Source organism: Cherax quadricarinatus, chromosome 88, assembly GCF_038502225.1.
Source record: "Cherax quadricarinatus isolate ZL_2023a chromosome 88, ASM3850222v1, whole genome shotgun sequence".
In the NCBI taxonomy this organism is placed as follows: Eukaryota; Metazoa; Arthropoda; class Malacostraca; order Decapoda; family Parastacidae; genus Cherax; species Cherax quadricarinatus.
The window spans coordinates 5,442,434-5,462,486 of record NC_091379.1 but is presented as its reverse complement, the minus strand read 5'-3'; the positions used below and the strand labels follow the sequence as shown (position 1 = coordinate 5,462,486).

Below are 20,053 nucleotides of genomic sequence, written 5' to 3'. Positions count from 1 at the left end.
GCAATATTTTCACCTTATGATGGGTTCACCAGAATGTAACTCCATCGTAAGTCGAGGAGCACCCATACAAATAATTTAAAACATTAGACACAAGCTACCAAAATATACACAGAGTAGCCTCTTGAAAATCCACAACACAGAACAAGAGGATGTTGAAGAAGCATAAATACAAAAGAAATTATCTACAAAGCTGAATCAACATCTAAACAAATATGATGGAAGAATTGCATTACATATTCTACACTACACATTAACAACAGCAGTGATAGGACTCAACTTGATAGGCTTCCTTAGCCGAGACAAACTACAGTATAAGACAATCATGCAAGACTCACCACTTGGGCATATTATTAGCTCGTATCCAGCATCCTCCACCAGTCACCCACAACCACAGGTGCTCTGCTTCAAGTGCAAGTAGTTTGTAGTTTGCACCTTCCTCTCGTGGGACCACAAGTGATCCACGACTCAAGCCTGCTTCACTGCCGGCACTGCTGCTGCTGCTAGTGTGCCGCAGACGAGACTCGCTCCACTCCATGCTGGAGCTTGTACTCTGCTGTTCAGCATGGATTAACAGATGTTCCTGTTTCTCGGGTTTCACCTGATTGTTACTTGCAGCAGTACTGTTTTCTCGACTCTGTATGTCTGTACTATCAGCATCTTCACTAACCTTTTCATGAGATGTCTTTACTTCAGAACTATTTTGACTTGCTACCAAAGCATCACTGGGTAAAATGCAATCATCAGAGGCTTGGAGACTGCTGATGAAGTCTCCGCCATGTTCAGAGATTACCGATGAGCTAAGTGAACTGGGATAATCCTCTGGGTACCGGATTCTGATGCTAGACTCCCGACTGTCATCTGGAGCCGCAGAGTCGTTACCTTCATTCTGTGTGGTCGTATCATGATTTTTCACACTTTCTTTACCAGGACTTTCATCATTTTCTTTTCGAGACAATTTCACATCGTTTTCTTGCTCTGTTTCTGCATCTTGGACTTGTAATAACTGTAGTTTATCAAATACCTTCTCTGCAATAACAAGATCATTGTCTTCCAATGCCTTTAAACTAACGCCTGTGCTCGAGCTGGGACTACTTTGCTCGTCTTTGGTAAAAGTGTCTGTAGGTTGTTTGCTATCTATGCTACTAGAGATTTTTGAAGTTGGGAAAGGCAGCAAACATGGACTCGAGCTGGGGCTGGAGTTCATACTGGGAGGTGGGGTCTCAAACGTGCCTGCTGGGAGACAGATGGGTCGCCATGTGCGTCCAGTGAGCTCAGTTTCAGTCACACCTGTCCGCACCAGAATTGTGTGATCCTCAATGCTTATACCCCACACCTGTAATAAAGTAAAATCAAAGTAACTCATTAAATTATATCACTACCTCACTGTGAAGCATAATATTACCAATTTCAATTATACGTCAAACTAGTAAATAATGCATCATAAAATTCAAACATTACAGCCTTACAGTATTAGTTGAACAAGCACTATATTGCTTATGCAGTGTACAGGTATGTTGCAGTAAACTATAAAATGTCATCAAATAAAGAATATACACCTTGCTAGTCTTAGAACTGGCTTGCCTGTCCTAAGACTAGCAAGCCAGTGCTCTAACCACTAGACTGTGGAATTTTAACAAGTTTCATTGAGCTGGATATGTATACACTAAGAACATATGAAAGGAGAAGCACTGTAGCAGGCCTACTGACCCATTCTAGGCAAGTCCAACTCACACCCACTCATGCAATTGTCTGACTTACAGGTTTGAGCCAAGTGAGAAAATATAAGCTCTTATTTCTGGTACTATCAAGAACCCTTCACCAACAAAGGCAATTCCTCTCTTTCCTCTCCCTTGAAGGGACATTGTAGTCAACTTAAAGACAACATACACAAGACACTTCATACATCATTACTCACCTGATCATTAGGACCAACAGCAATCATATTTAATAGGCCAACCATTAAAAGCCAGGTAGTGCCAGTATCCAGATTCTTATGCCCAGTCTCATTATCATGCTTTCCACTATCACTTCCTGTGTCCTGAGAAGCCTGCAAGCCTCTTCTATACCACACACGGTGATCTCTTGTTATTCCCCACACCGAGTTAACACCAACTGCAACTTGCTGCAGACGGCTGCCCTCTGGAGGATCAACCACCACCCATTCAACTCCTGTGTAACACATCAAATGTTTCTTGATTAATAAAAATAATAATATTGGCAGTTTGGAGACATATACAGTGGACCCCCGGTTAACGATATTTTTTCACTCCAGAAGTATGTTCAGGTGCCAGTACTGACCAAATTTGTTCCCATAAGGTATATTGTGAAGTAGATTAGTCCATTTCAGACCCCCAAACAAACACGTACAAACGCACTTACATAAATACACTTACATAATTGGTCGCATTCGGAGGTGATCGTTATGCGGGGGTCCACTGTATTGTGTATTTTTATACGTATATACGTACTTCTAAACTGTTATATTCTGGGCACCTCTGCAAAAACAGTGATTTTGTGTGAGTGAGGTGAAAGTGTTGAATGCTGAAAGTATTTTCTTTTTGGGTATTTTCTTTCTCTTTCGGTCACCCTGCCTTGGTGGGAGACTGTCAACTTGTTGGGGAAAAAAAAATAATAATAATAATATGTAAGGTAATACAGTATAGAAATACAGTGGACCCTCTGCTAACAAACGCATCACATAACTTTAAATCTGCCCAACGAAACGTTTGAGCGTAAAAATTTTGGCCTGGCTAACGATAAAAAGCTCATCCAAAGTGATTCGTCCTGAACCTGTCCGTCCAGCCTGAGCACCTCAGCTGCCCTGCTGTCATTGTTTACAAGCCAGGATGTCTGGTTTCATGCATACATTCGATACATTTTGTATTATTCCATTGTTCATAGTGCATGTAACTGCTAAATAAGCCACCATGGGCCCAAAGAAAGCTTCTAGTGCCAACCCTGTGGTAAAAAGGTCGAGAAATACTATCGTACCATGGTCAGCTGCTGCTGCACCACCATCAGCTGTTGCTGCATCACCGTCAGCTGTACTACTCAAAGATGTGGAGAGACTGTTGTTGGTGTGGCTTAATGAGAAACAATTAACCCCAGAGGGTTAGCCACCCAGGATAACCCAAGAAAGTCAGTGAGTCATCGAGGACTAACTTATTTCCACTGGGGTCCTTAATCTTGTCCCCCAGGATGCGACCTACACCAGTCGACTAACACCCATGTAAACAGGAAAAAATGTCTGGAACTAGTGCTCATATTGGTGAATTTAAGGCCAGCAAAGGTTGGTTTGAGAGATTTAAGAATCGTAGTGGCATACACAGTGTGATAAGGCATGGTGAAGCTGAAAAATTCCAACCCCAACAAGTGTTAAATTGTGATGAAACAGGCCTGTTCTGGAAGAAAATGCCAAACAGGACCTGCATTACTCAGGAGGAAAAGGCACTCCCAGGACACAAGCCTATGAAAGACAGGCTAACTTTCTTGTTTTGTTGTAATGGTAGTGGGGATTGCAAAGTGAAGCCTTTACTCATGTATCACTCTGAAAATCCCAGTGTTCAAGAAAAAGTGTCTCATCACTCATCAATACTCTTCAATAAAGGTAAGTGTCATTTTAACAGTTATTTATAGTTATTGTGCATGTCTCATTGTTTTCTTTGTAGGGAAATGTATATTTCATAAAAAAAAAAATTATTTTTTTTTAATACTTTTGGCTGTCTGGAACGGATTAATTGGATTTCCATTATTTCTTATGGGGAAAATTAATTCGGCTAACGATAATTTCGTCTAACGATGAGCTCTCAGGAACGGATTAACATCGTTAGCCGTAATGCAGTTAATATGGTAACAAAATGTTATCAGGAACAAAAGAAAGCCACTAGCAAACGGTGCATTTGAGGCAGACAAATCCTAATGCTTAACCCTTTTGGTGTCAGTCCCATTGTACTATGGCTTTGAAGCCAGGGTCGATCTCACAGTACTACACCATGAGCTTGGCTTACTCGTAAGTTGAAAGCAGTAAATTTGGGCCTAGATACGAGAGAATGGGTCTATGAGGTTTGTGTGCACCGTAAAAAAATTCTGCAGTACACACTGCACAAGGAAAAACAACGGATTGTGTTTTTAGTTTAAATGAGCAACTTTGCAGTGTATTTTTGCATGGTTTTTATGGTTATATTCTTGATAGAATGGAAGATATATTACAGAAATAGAGATGATTTTGATTGGTTTCAGGACTGAAAGTAGCTTGAAATTAGGCTCATAGTAGTAGAAAAGTTAAATTTTTGCATATGTTCAAGAGTAAACAAATCACGTTACGTGTCTCATACACATCAACTGGTGGGTCTAATACATTCACAAATGCTCTTATATTATTTATACAATAATTACAATATTACATAACTGTAAATCTTCTATGTTTTTGGTATGAATTGGGTATGAAATGGAATTCATGTGTAAAGCCTGGAAACCTAATACACAGATGAAATGTTATTTTAGTGCCAGGAATACCTGCATTGTTTATTCTGGACCTATTTTGAAATTGGAATATTTTAAACTGTGTGAAATTGGCCAAATTACCAATTTCCGATCACTTCAATGGGTAGTTGAAATAGTTGACTGGGCAATTTCTTGTGCTCAATAGATAAAATGGAACATATACAGTGGACCCCCGGTTAATGGTATTTTTTCACTCTAGAAGTATGTTCAGGTGCCGGTACTGACCGAATTTGTTCCCATAAGGAATACGTATTGTGAAGTAGATTAGTCCATTTCAGACCCCCAAACATACACGTACAAACGCACTTACATAAATACACTTACATAATTGGTCGCATTCGGAGGTGATCGTTATGCGGGGGTCCACTGTACTAGCAAAATAGCTAAGAATTTGGTCTAATGGAACAATGTAATTAGCAGAAAATAGGACTCAAAGTAGGCAAAATCGCCGATGTGTAAATATTGCCGACACGGCAAGATTCGTGAGAGCATAATGTCAATTTTTTTATAAATTTTCGGATTTTTTTTATTTATTACCTTCAGAAAAAGATTCTCTACCATTTCAAAAGAAAAAAAATAAGATTTTTTTTTAAATTCTTGGACCTTGTGGGGAATTTTCAGATTGGGGGTCTGGACCCTAAAAGGGTTAATGTATGATAATGCAAACATTTAATCAGGCTTTTAAGTGTATCTGGGGAAAAAAAAAAAAAAAAAAAAAGGGGTAGGTTTCACTTTACAGAAGTATGTACCCTGGAACCTAACCTACTGTATATGTAGAGCCCACCTGTACTCAAAATTCACAACCTGTGCTCTTACACTTTCCCTATTAACATTATCAACAAAATGCTCATAATTTATCACCTGTAGGACAGTCTCTGCTAACTCCAGTTCTGACAATGGCCGTACCATCCCAAGTGACAGCCCACACTCGTCCTGAGCGCCCAACCCACACAGATGTTACATCCTGGTCTGGCGGCGTAGGAACGTGTGCCCAGCCACACCCTTCAGGGCATGTGCCGTCTACACCCTCACGAACCATAATCTAATAAATAATTATTTCTTTAATATGAGTAGTATGGAAAAAAAAAGTAATTTCATGCTTATCATGTGTTAATAATTATTTGTTAAACACAAAAATGTTATTATCATTAACTTATCAGATACAGTATAAGAATTAGTGTATGCAAAGAGCCGCATGCTGCTCTTATCTGTATTTTTTTGTACCTCTGTATGTGTGCTCAAATTGTTAATAAATAAATAAATAAATAAATAAAAACATACAAATCTTGACAGACAGGAAATCATCACCATCACATGGGTTTTACACCATCTGGGGAATGAGAGGTAATTGGGTTTGATCCAAGGCAAGGATAGCTCCAATTCCTTGAATCAAGAGTACTTCACCAGCATCAAGGACCCAGCTTGGAGTCATAATAAGGAAGATAAAAAGTTGAAGCACTTACCCTCCCAAGAGCTGTCACACACCAGACCATCAGCTTATCTGGGTCTTCTCCAGGAACCTCCCCACCACCCACACTGATGTCAATAAATGGCTCCTGATAGAACAAATAAAAGTCTGGTGATAGCTCTCAGCCTATGAATTTATTATGTGTCAATAAAAGAGGCACTGCCTGCACTCAGGAGGGGCAGGAATGTTCCAGTCAGAGGGTAATCTGAAGTGTGATGTCAGCATACTTCTGGAAAGACTGTGATTGAGTGGTGACTTCCCTTTTTTTGGGTCACCTTGCCTTAACAGTAGACAGCTGATGAAATAAAAAAAAATGAAAAATAATGAAGATATTTGAAGTAAAAAAATATCGAAAAGGAGCAGGAATGAGAAAATTAAAATAAGAAAGTCACTAAAAAGCTAAGGGTCTCGGGTGACTGTCAGAGGTATGCCGGTACGATACGCAAGTACCTGACCAAAGATATACAGAGAAGGGAAGATACATTTGTTGATTTTTTTTGAACTGAAATGTAAAATCTATGACATTTTAAGACTTAATAAATAAAAGAATCAGAAAATAGTACAGATTTATTTATGACCTAAAATTCTTAATGGAATGCCTCACTTGAGCAGGATCATGGTGGATGGGCGGCACTGCAGACCAAGTGTCGAGTGCCACGTAGCATCTGTAACGAATCCATTTGCGCCGTCGAACATACGAATTCCATCTCTTCTCTGCTGTGTACGTTCTTGGGAAATCTATTGCATATGTCCATCCCTGTAAGTAGTTACCCTCTATAACAATGAATGCAAGAAAGCTTTTTATACTTGTCTAAAGACTGATAACAATTACTAGTGATAATATGCTAGCTGCTCTCCATTCCTCTCACAATGTCTCACATGTAACAATTAGTTTCAGATACGTAGTTGCTAACTGAAGATCTAAGTGCAAAGATACCGCAAGTAAAATATAGATAGATCATGGATATCTCATAAGATTGGAAAAGGGCACACAGTATAATACTGCATCTTAGAGAATACTTAAGTACTGAGTATTAAAGTTTTAACTTGGTGTCTTCCTGGACATTTAGCAAAATGGCAATGTAACTTCATTAAGAAGTACATGCCGTGATTTATGAGCATATTTAGAATAACATTTTAACGAGGGAAAGAAAAGAAGAAAAATATTGTAGAAACAGCTGAAAAAAAAAAAAAAATTTTATTACCTCCTTATCCAAAGCCTGCCCATTGTGAGTGTAGTGAAGGTGCCATGCAGACTCCCATGACCATGCCAGAGTTGGGAGAGTGACACTGCTTAAGGGTCGTGGTGCGAGGCCATCAGCACTGGAAAAATTTGCTCGGTCTGATGGTAGCAGCACACTGGTGAAGCCTTCCATTGGGTTCCATCGCTGCAAGTATGAGATTCTCCGATAAAGTCTAGTTATTATACATACTCTACATAACTATTCATGAGTGGCTTATGCACTGGCCTGGAGTTTGAAGATTCTCACCATAGTTTCAAACACTACCCATAAGGGAGTTTGTTTCTAAATAACTGTCTACCAATTAATTTCCGTTACTGAACAAATTACAACTCGCCAATTAGTTTCTATTACTGCACAAATGTACATCTCACAGAAAATAATTAAAATGCATTACACTGAAATCAACACAATAAAAATAACCAAGATAATACAGTACAGTATTAATATAAAAATGGCAAAGAAGCAATGACAACTTTAACATTTTTTAATTAGACTAATGCATGCGAGAATATGAGATACAGTAATGTAGTTCATTAATTAAGCCATTATAACTCATACAGAAATCAAAGTTTACATGCCTGATTCTCATAGGATTCCTCACACACTCGTATGGGCACTGATGATCCATATACAAAAACGTATACCTGATGATCCCCCCCAAGGGCCCACAACACTGTTTCATGTGCAGACACTCTCTTAAACTCAACACCAAGATAGGGCAGTTCCCGCCAGCATGACTGATCAGTCGACAAGCTAAATACTCTGCCGCAGTTATTGGCAGCAAAGACCTGCGAGGAGGGCATCCTTCCTGTTTCAGTCCACTTCACTCCTCAGTATCTGAAGCAAATAGAAAATTAGTTGGCATTTTCACTTTTACCAAAAATGACTCAAGATACTGTAAAAGTACAATATAAGATAAGATTTGCTCAGATTTTTAACCCAGAGGTTTAGTCACCCAGGATAACCCATGAAAGTCAGTGCGTCATCAAGGACCATCTTATTTCCATTGGGATCCTTCAATCTCGTCCCCCAGGATGTGACCCACATCAGCTGACTAACACCCAGGTACCTACTTCCTGCTAGGTGAACAGGGACAGCAGGTGCAAGGAAACATACCCAACGTTTCTACCCAGCCCGGGACTGAACCCCAGACACTTGGTGTGTGAGGTGAGTGTATTGCCAACTATGTCAATAATAATATAACATTAAAATGGGGTCTGAAAGATAAACTGGGAAAATATCGGTGGAATATTAAGTTACAATACACATTAATACATGCAAAATAACCACTGTGAAAAATGGTGAATTTCCAAGTGCTTCCATGATTTCTCATATTATCAGTTCCTTGATAATGTGAGAAATCACAAAAATGCTTGGAAATTCACATTTTTTTCAGTGGTTATTTTGCATATTGTGATATCACCTGTTTACTGCAATCTTATTGCACATTAATACATATTAAGTCATGAGTGAAAATAAAGTTTACTTACAAAAAAGTACAAGTGACAAACTGCAAGATAAATGGAACATTGCTGATTACTCAGTCTCAAGTACAAAACATTTTGGCCGACAAATTTCAGTCGGAGAAGTTTCTTGGGTATAATTATGGTGTAATGGTCCTTTTGAGAGTTTGGCCATAACGTATTCCTAAAAATGTCGAATATTTGGTTGGTATTGTTATGGAAATGTTTTGTGTTGTGCAAATGTAAGAAATGTACCAAACAAGAACTCCAGCTTCAAATAACCTAACTTAACCTTACTCCGCCAAAGGTAGATATGACTGGCATGTCAATATTAACCATTGATTGGCTCTGACTTGTTGCATGTCCCAAAATTATCCTAATATCACACACGAAAAAAAATATTTCCACAAAATAATTTTTCCCCAGGTATGGATATAATTTTTTATTTATTTATTTATAATTTGAGCACACATACAGAGGTACAAAAAAATACAGATAAGAGCAGCATGCCAAAGCCACTTATACTATGCATAGCATTACGGGCTGGCTTAAAATTAACTTAAGATTAACTAAGCAATGATGAAATCAGTGAAAAACATTAATGTAAACAGATTACTATAAAGCACAAGTGAGTATTACAAAGACAGGTCATATGGTTGCATGCATTGTTGTAAATTCAGTAGAATGGAGTATTCTGTTAGGTAGTGTATTTAAAAAATAATAAAGTTAGATTGGGTTTTAGGTTTAACATTTATGTGATATAATTGTGAGAAACATTTAAGATATACAATTTATAAGGTTCAGTTATTCAGTATTTATTTGGTTTTGGGTGAGTAAGTGATCTTTGAGAAGAGACTTGAATTTATAAACAGGTAGTGTTTCTTTTATATTTACAGGTAATGAATTCCAGATTTTAGGGCCTTTTATGTGCATTGAGTTTTTGCATAGCGTGAGATGGACACGAGGAATATCAAAGAGTGATCTGTGCCTTGTGTTATGGTCATGTGTTCTGTTGAGGTTGGCAAGGAGATGTTTGAGGGGAGGGTTAATATCAGAGTTGAGTGTTCTATGTATGTAATAGGTGCAGTAATAAGTATGGATGTTTTGTATGGTGAATAGGTTGAGTGTATTGAATATTGGTGGAGTGTGCTGCCTGTAGTGAGAATTTGTTATCATTCTAACTGCAGCCTTTTGTTGGGTAATTAGTGGTCTGAGATGGTTACTTGTTGTTGAGCCCCATGCACAAATTCCATAGGTGAGATAGGGGTAAATAAGAGAGTGATATAGGGCCAGGAGGGCTGACTGTGGAGCATAGTACCGTATCTTCGATAGTATGCCTACAGTCTTGGAAATTTTCTTAGGTGATAGGTGATCCGTTTATCATTATGTTAAGAGGGACATCTGTAGCTCTGTTACCAAACTGAATGAAGTAGGTTTTGTCAATGTTTAGTGTAAGTTTGTTAGTACTCATCCAGGTAGATATTTTCTGTAATTCGGTATTTACAGTATTGGCTAGCGTGACTGGGCTCGGGTGGGAGAAGACGTATGTTGTGTCATCAGCAAATAGTGTGGGTTTGAGTAATTGCGAAGCATTTGGTAGGTCATTTATGTATAGGAGAAAGAGAAGAGGGCCAAGGACACTTCCCTGTGGGACACCAACTGTAATTGGTTGTGCAGAAGAGTTTGCCCCATTTGCGTACACATATTGGCTTCTGTTGCTGAGGTATGACTTAAGGTAGTTGAGGGAGTGCCCTCTTATACCATAGTGTGACAATTTTACGTGGAGCAAGTCATGGTCAACTGTATCAAAAGCTTTACGTAAGTCAATGAAGATCCCCAGTGGGACTTCTTTTTTCTCTATTGCAGTGTATATGTGTTCTAGCATGTGTATAATAGCATCATTAGTATTTTTATTAGGCCTGAATCCAAATTGGCAGGGGTTGAGTATGTTTTGGGAGATAAGGTAGGAGTAGATTCGTTTATGAATTAATTTTTCGAAGATTTTTGAGAGAGGGTGTAAGTTGGATACTGGCCTTTAGTTATTCAACTCTGTTTGGTCTCCTCCTTTGTGGATCGGGGTGACCCTTGCTATTTTGAGTACTGTAGGGAAGGTGGAGGATTCAATGGATTTGTTAAAGAGTGTTGCAATGATTGGTGATAGCACTTGTGACACTTTTTTGTATATAAAGGGTGGTAAGGTATTTAAATCTCCTGCCTTGTTTTTTAGTGCGTTGATAATAAGGGAGACTTCGTATGGGTTAGTCGGAGCTAGGAACAGTGTGTTCGGGTAGTTGCCGGTGAGGTAGTCATTTGGTGGGGTATCTGAGCTTGGGATTTTATTGGCAAGGTTTTGTCCTATAGTGGAGAAGAAATCATTGAGTCTGTTTGCTGTTTCTGTTGGTGGGAGTTGGGGTTCATCTGATTTTGCTAATTTTATTTCGCTATTTCGTGATATCTTTTTTGTTCCCAGAATTTCTGATAGGGTTTTCCAGGTCTTTTTTATATCACCTCGTAAGTTGGATAATCTGTTCTCATAATACAATTTTTTTGCCCTTCTTATCAGGCTGGTTAGGATTGACGAGTAACGTTTTGTTTGGTCTCTGGTTATGTGACCCATTCTGTACTGTTTTTCATATTGGTGTTTTGTATTTATGGATTTGAGAATGCTGGGTGTTAGCCAGGGACTGTTCAGTCTCTTAGCTGTCATCTGCTTAGTTTTTTTAGGGCAGTGCTTGTTATAGAGGTATTGGGTCTTTTTTAGAAAATTATTAATACATTCGTCAATATCTGTATTGATTTCTAGCTCAGTGTGCCAGTCAATGTTTGCTACTGCTGTTGTAAAGTTATTAATGGCTGCCTCATTGTGAAGTCTGAAGGTGACTTTAGTAGTGTCTTGGGGTAATTTACCAAGAGTTGTTATGAGGAAAGTAGGGTAGTGGTCTGTGGTATTATCTGTAATTATGCCTGATTTTAAAGGGGATATGGTGTTGGTCCAGATGTGGTCAAGTAGGGAAACACTAGTCTCTAACTCTTGTAGGTTTTGTTACTGTTGGTAGCAACATACAGTTACTCATTGTGTTTGTGAATTCAGTAACGTGTGGGTCCTGGTCTTGCAGGAGATTTATATTGAAGTCACCTGAGAGTAGTAAGTGATCTTTGTTCATGAGTGCATCAGTTATCATACTTCCTAGGTTTTGACTAAATTGGCTAATGTTTGACTGTGGAACTCTGTAGATGTTTATCAATGTGAGAGGTTTTTGTAGGTATTTGGATTTGAATTTGGCTATTATATATTCCCCATGTTCATCTCTTGTGCAAGTATTAGTGATACATTCTAGTTGGTCTGAGTAGTATATGGCTGTGCCACCCCCTTGTTGGTCTGGCCTACAGTTGTGTATGGCTGTGTAACCAGGAATGGCATAGACATCTGTACTATCAGGCTTTAGCCAGGTTTCAGTTAGTGTAATGATGGACATATTGGCATGTAAGGAATTTAGTAATGCTATGAGGTCATCGTAATGCTTGCTTAAAGATCTGATATTGTAGTTAAAGATAGTTATGTTGTTGTTGGCACTGAGAAGTGCCTTTGATTGTTCTGCAGTGTAGTTTACCTGGAGTTTACCTGGAGAGAGTTCCGGGGGTCAACGCCCCCGCGGCCCGGTCTGAGACCAGGCCTCCTGGTGGATCAGAGCCTGATCAACCAGGCTGTTGCTGCTGGCTGCACGCAAACCAACATACGAGCCACAGCCCGGCTGATCCGGAACTGACTTTAGGTGCTTGTCCAGTGCCAGCTTGAAGACTGCCAGGGGTCTGTTGGTAATCCCCCTTATGTGTGCTGGGAGGCAGTTGAACAGTCTCGGGCCCCTGACACTTATTGTATGGTCTCTTAACATGCTAGTGACACCCCTGCTTTTCATTGGGGGGATGGTGCATCGTCTGCCAAGTCTTTTGCTTTCGTAGTGGGTGATTTTCGTGTGCAAGTTCGGTACTAGTCCCTCTAGGATTTTCCAGGTGTATATAATCATGTATCTCTCCCTCCTGCGTTCCAGGGAATACAGGTTTAGGAACCTCAAGCGCTCCCAATAATTGAGGTGTTTTATCTCCGTTATGCGCGCCATGAAAGTTCTCTGTACATTTTCTAGGTCGGCAATTTCACCTGCCTTGAAAGGTGCTGTTAGTGTGCAGCAATATTCCAGCCTAGATAGAACAAGTGACCTGAAGAGTGTCATCATGGGCTTGGCCTCCCTAGTTTTGAAGGTTCTCATTATCCATCCTGTCATTTTTCTAGCAGATGCGATTGATACAGTGTTATGGTCCTTGAAGGTGAGATCCTCCGACATGATCACTCCCAGGTCTTTGACGTTGGTGTTTCGCTCTATTTTGTGGCCAGAATTTGTTTTGTACTCTGATGAAGATTTAATTTCCTCATGTTTACCATATCTGAGTAATTGAAATTTCTCATCGTAATTACAGTAACTGTTTGATTCATTTAAGTCATTAAATAAGAGGTTGGTATCAGGATCAATGCTTGTAATCATAAGATTTGTAGTGAATCTATAGGTAGAATTAAGTATAAAACAGAGTAAATAGTCTTAAGCTAAAAAAAATAGCACCTGAATTATTTAACAAATGTAAAATAATGAGCTAAGGTAGTTTTTTTTTTTTAAGCTAAAATAAAGGAGACAATATAAAAGGGACTAGTACAAATAAAGTGATGATCAAATAATGGAGCTTGGGAATATGATAGTAGGTAGTACTATAAAATAAATGAGTTTTGAAATATAATGGCAAAATTGTGAACTTGTTCTACTTTAGCACCTGAGAATAGCACCTTGATTATTTTAACAATTGTGAATGTATAAACTAGGGTAGTTATATAAAGCTAAAATAAAGGAGAAAATATATAAGGGACTAAAATTAAGTAATGGTAAACAAAGTTAAATGGACAGATGGTCACTATGAAATAATATTGGTTTAGGAGTAAGATCTGATTTGTAATATTAGATAAATTGAGCAGTTTATTGCACAATAAAAGTAAAAAAAATGAGGTAGTTGGTACTAGCTAGCAAAAGATAGTTTTGGTACTTGCAAAAAAGTAATTGGAATATACACTAATTGCATACACAATGAAAAGTGACTAAAAAACAAGTAGTGATAAACAAAATTAAATGGACAGGTAAGAAAAAATGAATATTATTAATTTGGAGTAAGATTTGACTTGTAATTTAAAATTATGAGCAATTAATAGCAGTAAGAAAGAAGTATAGAGTATTGGAGGTAGTTGGCATTAGCTAGTGATGAAAAATAATAAAAATAATAATGTACAATATAATAGTAACGTACACTATATGCACCACACGTATGCTTTTAATTAAAACAGAAAATACACAATTTCTCAAAAAAAAAAACAAAAAAAAGGACCGTATTTATATACTGGGAGTTTCCCAACATATATATTTGTAATATTTATCAAAAAAGAAAGAGGAAGAATATTCAATATTTTCCTCAAGTCTGAGAAACTGTTAAAAAGAGTGTGAGTCCACCTGTATATTACTGTAGCAGGACACTGTACTTGACTCTTCATGGCCACCAATAATACAACTTACCTCTGGATATCACTACCATATAAATGTTTGCTAATAAGCGGAGTTTTAGTGAATAATATAAGCGAGGGTTGAGCTGTAGTGGCCTCTTGTTGTTGGGGTTGTTAGTGGCCAGAAAAACTCACCTTAATAACCACTAACTGTATTTAACTTCAATTACGCAATTTATGGATGATTATAATTGTTTTACATAACTACTAACTTTACCTAACTTCAATAACACAATTTATAGACAATTATAATTGTTCTACATAATAATATATGTCCAACTTGTGTAGGATAATCCATAAAAAGTTAAATAAAGTCATTAATTTCCCTCTGTGGCTCTTGTAACATCTATAACAGTCTATTAAATATATTAATTTATTATTATTAATAAAATCTAAATAAATTTAATAAATCAGATATACAAATATTAAATAGATCATTACCATTATAACTTGTTAAGCTGTCAAAACTTTGTGGTACAGTTCCTGGACCCATTATATGCCTTTGCAATGTTGAGGTACAGTCCTTGTACCCATTATGTGCCTCTGTAATGTTGAGGTACAGTCCCTGTACCCATTATGTGCCTCTGTAATGTTGAGGTACAGTCCTTGTACCCATTATTGTCCTCTGTAATGTTGAGGTACAGTCCTTGTACCCATTATGTGCCTCTGTAATGTTGAGGTACAGTCCTTGTACCCATTATTGTCCTCTGTAATGTTGAGGTACAGTCCTTGCACCCATTATTGTCCTCTGTGATGTTGAGGTACAGTCCCTGTACCCATTATGTGCCTCTGTAATGTTGACGTACAGTCCCTGTACCCATTATGTGCCTCTGCAATGTTGAAGTACAGCACCTGAGCCTATTATGTGCGTCTGTAATGTTGAGGTCTAGTCCCTGGACCCATTATGTGCCCGCAATGTTTTGACCTCCCACACCATGGGTATGGGGTGCATAATATATTAAACTAACTTCCTTTCTGTAGCTTCATCCATTAGATGCTTTTTAGCTCTCTTCCTAAACTAGTTGACAATAAAGCTGACTTTCATATGATCAAGCAACTTGTTCCACTCTTTTATTGTTGTATGGTATAATGTGTTTGAGGCCTGACCACCTACTGTAGGTACTGCAAAACAATGTTCACTAGTCTTACTACCACACTAGCCTCGGTTCCTGATTTTGATAACATTTGCAGCAGGATACTCAAGACAATATGAGCAAATTTGTAAACATAATTTAGCTTTATCTATCTTATCTTATCATCCACATTAAGCATTTCCAGTTGTTGTAATTCATCCTGCCCTACATGACCTCTTGGACCAGCTCCAGGGTGAGTCTCACTATCTTAATTTTGAGTAATTTGTAGATTGTCCTTCAGTTTTTTGGTAGAGCAGACTACCAAGAAGAAAAATATTCTACATGCCACTGTATACAGGTGACAAAAAAACTCAGGAATAACTTAAAGCCATAAGTGAAAATGAAAGAAACCCAAAATCTTCTTACGCAAAATCTAAGGTCAGAATAACATCCAGTACTGGACTCCAGCTCAGGCGAGATGGGACTTACACAGATGACAGCAAAGAAATGAGTGAGATACTAAGTTCCAATATGACTCAATATGTGGAACTCCGTGTTCATCAAAAACTACAAGAAGCCCTTGTCACATGCCTTTAGCATTCTATGATTCCTGCCAAACCTAAGAATACCGTTTCAACGCGTAAGGAAGGAATCGTTCAAGACTTTTTACATCATGTACGTAAGGCCCATATTGGAGTATGCAGCACCAGTGTGGAACCCACACCTGGTCACGCACGTCAAAAAAAAAATAGAGAAAGTGCAAAGATTTGCAACAAGACTAGTCCGGAGCTGAGGGGCATGTTCTGTGAGGAGAGGTTAAAGGAAATCAACCTGACGACACTGGAGGACAGGAAGGATGGAGTTAGTTTAGTTTAATATCTTTATTATGCACCCCATACCCATCCTGTGGGCGGTAGTCAAAAGATTACAAAGGTACATAATGGGTCCAGGGACTGGACCCCAAAGTTATGATAGCTGAACTAGTTACAAAGGTAATGAACTCCAGGTAGATCTGGTCACAATCATGGCAAGTTACAAAGGTAATGAATCAGCCTCACTCCTATACATGGTTACAGTCATGAACAAATTACAAAGTAATGAGCCACTGATACGTCCACACCCGGTCACAATTGTAATGAGTTATAAATATAAATATTAAGTGGGTCATACACCCACACGAGCGCGTGCGCCCACACATACACACACGAGGGCACACGCACAGACACATGCACACAAATATATGCATACACACAAGCACACACACAAGGAAGGAAGGAATGGATGGCATGGGCGAAAGGGGCTACTTAGTAGGAACAATCCAGTCTGAGGGCATAAGGTAATAATTGCAGTAATGTACAACCCACCACAGAACTACGGGAGGCCAAGAGAAGAATACGATGAGAGCAACAGAGCAATGGTCGACACACTAGCCGAGGTGGCCAAAAGAGCACACATGGGGGGAGCAAAGTTACTATTTATGGGTGATTTCAATCACAAGGAGATTGACTGGGAAAACCTGGAGCCCCATGGGGGTCCCGAAACATGGAGAGCCAAGATGATGGATGTGGTGCTGGAAAACCTCATGCACCAACATGTTAGAGACACTACCAGAGAGAGAGGTGAGGATGATCCAGCAAGACTGGACCTTGTATTCACCTTGAGTAGTTCGGACATCTAGGATATCATGTATGAAAGGTCCCTAGGAGCTGGTGATCATATGGTTCTGTGCTTTGACTACATAGTTGAGCTCCAAGTGGAGAGAGCAGCAGGAATAGGATGGGAAAAACCAAACTACAAAAGGTGGAACTACTCAGGCATGAGGAACTTCCTGCAAGACATTCAGTGGGAGAGGGAACTGACAGGAAAACCAGTATAAAAAATGATGGACTATGTGGCAACAAAATGCAAGGAGGCAGAGGAGAGGTTTGTTCCCAAGGGAAACAGAAATAATGGGAAGAACAGAACTAGTCCTTGATTCACCCAAAGGTGTAGGGAGGCAAAAACTAGGTGTACTAGAGAATGGAAAAGGTACAGAGGACAGAGAACTCAGGAAAATAAAGAGATTAGTCGAAGAGCCAGAAAAGAATATGCACAGATAAGAAGGGAGGCTCAGCGACAATATGAAAATGACACTTTTGTAGATGAATGGTTCAGAGAACCGACATGTTGATAAATTAGACACATGTGCAACTCTTGGGTATCTTTATTGAGGAAACGTTTCGCCACACAGTGGCTTCATCAGTCCATACAAAGGAGAATCTTGAAGAACAGGAGGAGAATGAGGTAATCAGTCCCTCAACCTTGAGTCGATGTGGTCAGTCCATCAATCTTGAATAGAATTGATGGACTGACCACATCGACTCAAGGTTGAGGGACTGATTACCTCATTCTCCTCCTGTTCTTCAAGATTCTCCTTTGTATGGACTGATGAAGCCACTGTGTGGCGAAACGTTTCCTCAATAAAGATACCCAAGAGTTGCACATGTGTCTAATTTATCAACATGAAAATGACACAGCATCGAAAGTCAAGTCTGACTCGAAGCTGTTGTATAGCCACATCAGGAGGAAAACAACAGTCAAGGACCAGGTAATCAGACTGAGGAAGGGTGATGGGGAGTTCACAAGAAACGACCGAGAGGTATGTCAGGAGCTCAACACGAGATTTAAAGAAGTATTTACAGTGGAAACCAGTAGGACTCCAGGAAATCAGAACAGGGGGGTACACCAACAAGTGCTGGATGAGGTACACAACCAAGGAGGAGGTGAAGAATCTGCTATGTGAACTTGACACCTCAAAGGCGGTGAGACCAGACAACATCTCTCCGTGGGTCCTTAGAAAGGGAGCAGAGATGCTGTGTGTGCCATTAACAAAGATATTCAACACATCCATTGAAACTGGGCAACTCCCTGAGGTATGGAAGATGGCAAATGTAGTCCCAATTTTTAAAAAAGGAGACAGACATGAGGCACTAAACTACAGACCTGTATCACTAACGTGTATAGTATGCAAGGTCATGGAGAAGATCGTCAGGAGGAGAGTGGTGGAGCACCTGGAAGAAACAAGTGTATAATTGACAACCAGCACGGTTTCAGGGAAGGAAAATCCTGTGTCACAAACTTACTGGAATTTTATGACAAGGTGACAGAAGTAAGACAAGAGAGAGAGGGGTGGATCGACTGCATTTTTTGGACTGCAAGAAGGCCTTCGACACAGTTCCTCACAAGAGGTTACTGCAAAAGCTAGAGGATCAGGCACACATAATAAGAAAGGCACTGCAATGGATCAAAGAATACCTGACAGGGAGGCAACAACAAGTCATGGTACATGACGAGGTGTCAGAGTGGGCGCCTGTGACAAGCGGGGTTCCACAGGGGTCAGTCCTAGGACCTGTGCTGTTTCTGGTATATGTGAATGACATAACGGAAGGGATAGACTCAGAAGTGTCCTTGTTTGCAGATGATGTGAAGTTAATGAGAAGAATCAAATCAGACGAGGATCAGGCAGGACTACAAAGAGATCTGGACAGGCTACAAGCCTGGTCCAGCAACTGGCTCCTTGAGTTTAACCCTGCCAAATGCAAAGTCATGAAGATTGGGGAAGGGCAAAGAAGACCGCAGACACAATATAGTCTAGATGGCCAAAGACTGCAAACCTCACTCAAGGAAAAAGATCTGGGGGTAAGTATAACACCGAGCATATCTCCTGAGGCGCACATCAATCAGATAACTGCTGCAGCATACGGGCGTCTGGCAAACCTACGGATAGCATTCCGATACCTCAGTAAGGAATCGTTCAAGACTGTATACCATTTACGTCAGGCCCATACTGGAGTATGCAGCACCAGTTTGGAATCCACACCTGGTCAAGCACGTCAAGAAATTAGAGAAAGTGCAAAGGTTTGCAACAAGACTAGTCCCAGAGCTACGAAGAAAGGTTGAGGGAAATCGGCCTGACGACACTGGAGGACAGGAGGGTCAGGGGAGACATGATAACGACATATAAAATACTGCGCGGAATAGACAAGGTGGACAAAGACGGGATGTTCCAGAGATGGGACACAGAAACAAGAGGTCACAATTGGAAGTTGAAGACTCAGATGAATCAAAGGGATGTTAGGAAGTATTTCTTCAGTCATAGAGTAGTCAAGCCGTGGAATAGCCTAGAAAGTGAAGTAGTGGAGGCGGGAACCATACATAGTTTTAAGGCGAGGTATGATAAAGCTCATGGAGCAGGGAGAGAGAGGACCTAGTAGCAATCAGTGAAGAGGCGGGGCCAGGAGCTATGAATCGACCCCTGCAACCACAAATAGGTGAGTACAAATAGGTAAGTACACACACACACACACACACACACAGGACATTATAACGACATAAAATACTGAGAGGAATTGACAAGGTGGGTAGGGACAGGATGTTTAAGAGATGGGACACACCAACTAGGGGTTCACAACTGGAAGTTGAAGACTTAGATGAGTCACAGGGATGTTAGGAAACATTTCTTCAGTCAGAGCTGTCAGGAAGTGGAACAATCTGGAAAGTGGACCTAGTATCGATCAGCGAAGAGGCTGGGCATGGCGCTGTGGATCGACCTCTTTTCAGTTTAATATCTTTATTATGCACCCCATAGACATCCTGTGGGTGGTAGTCAAAGGATTACAGAGGTGCATAATGAGTCCAGGGACTGGACATCAAAGTTTTGATAGGTGAAA

The 20,053-nt window shown here is 39.7% G+C and overlaps 1 protein-coding gene across 3 annotated transcripts in view; it reads right to left on the bottom strand.

Moving 5' to 3' along the window:
• The window catches only part of LOC128698532 (tectonin beta-propeller repeat-containing protein), a 74,006-nt gene extending 59,615 nt beyond the window's left edge, over nt 1-14,391 (bottom strand). For 2 of the 3 annotated variants that reach the window (XM_053790798.2, XM_053790796.2), the window contains exons 1-8: nt 14,285-14,391; nt 7,794-8,052; nt 7,177-7,359; nt 6,576-6,728; nt 5,967-6,059; nt 5,365-5,545; nt 1,916-2,169; nt 336-1,333 (exon numbers count right to left, since the gene is read on the bottom strand). In XM_053790798.2, coding sequence (XP_053646773.1) covers nt 336-1,333; nt 1,916-2,169; nt 5,365-5,545; nt 5,967-6,059; nt 6,576-6,728; nt 7,177-7,359; nt 7,794-8,018 — 2,087 coding nt within the window. In that variant the 5' untranslated portion in view covers nt 8,019-8,052; nt 14,285-14,391. The other variant, XM_053790797.2, reaches the window with a different exon arrangement.
• Nucleotides 14,392-20,053: the final 5,662 nt, after the last annotated feature.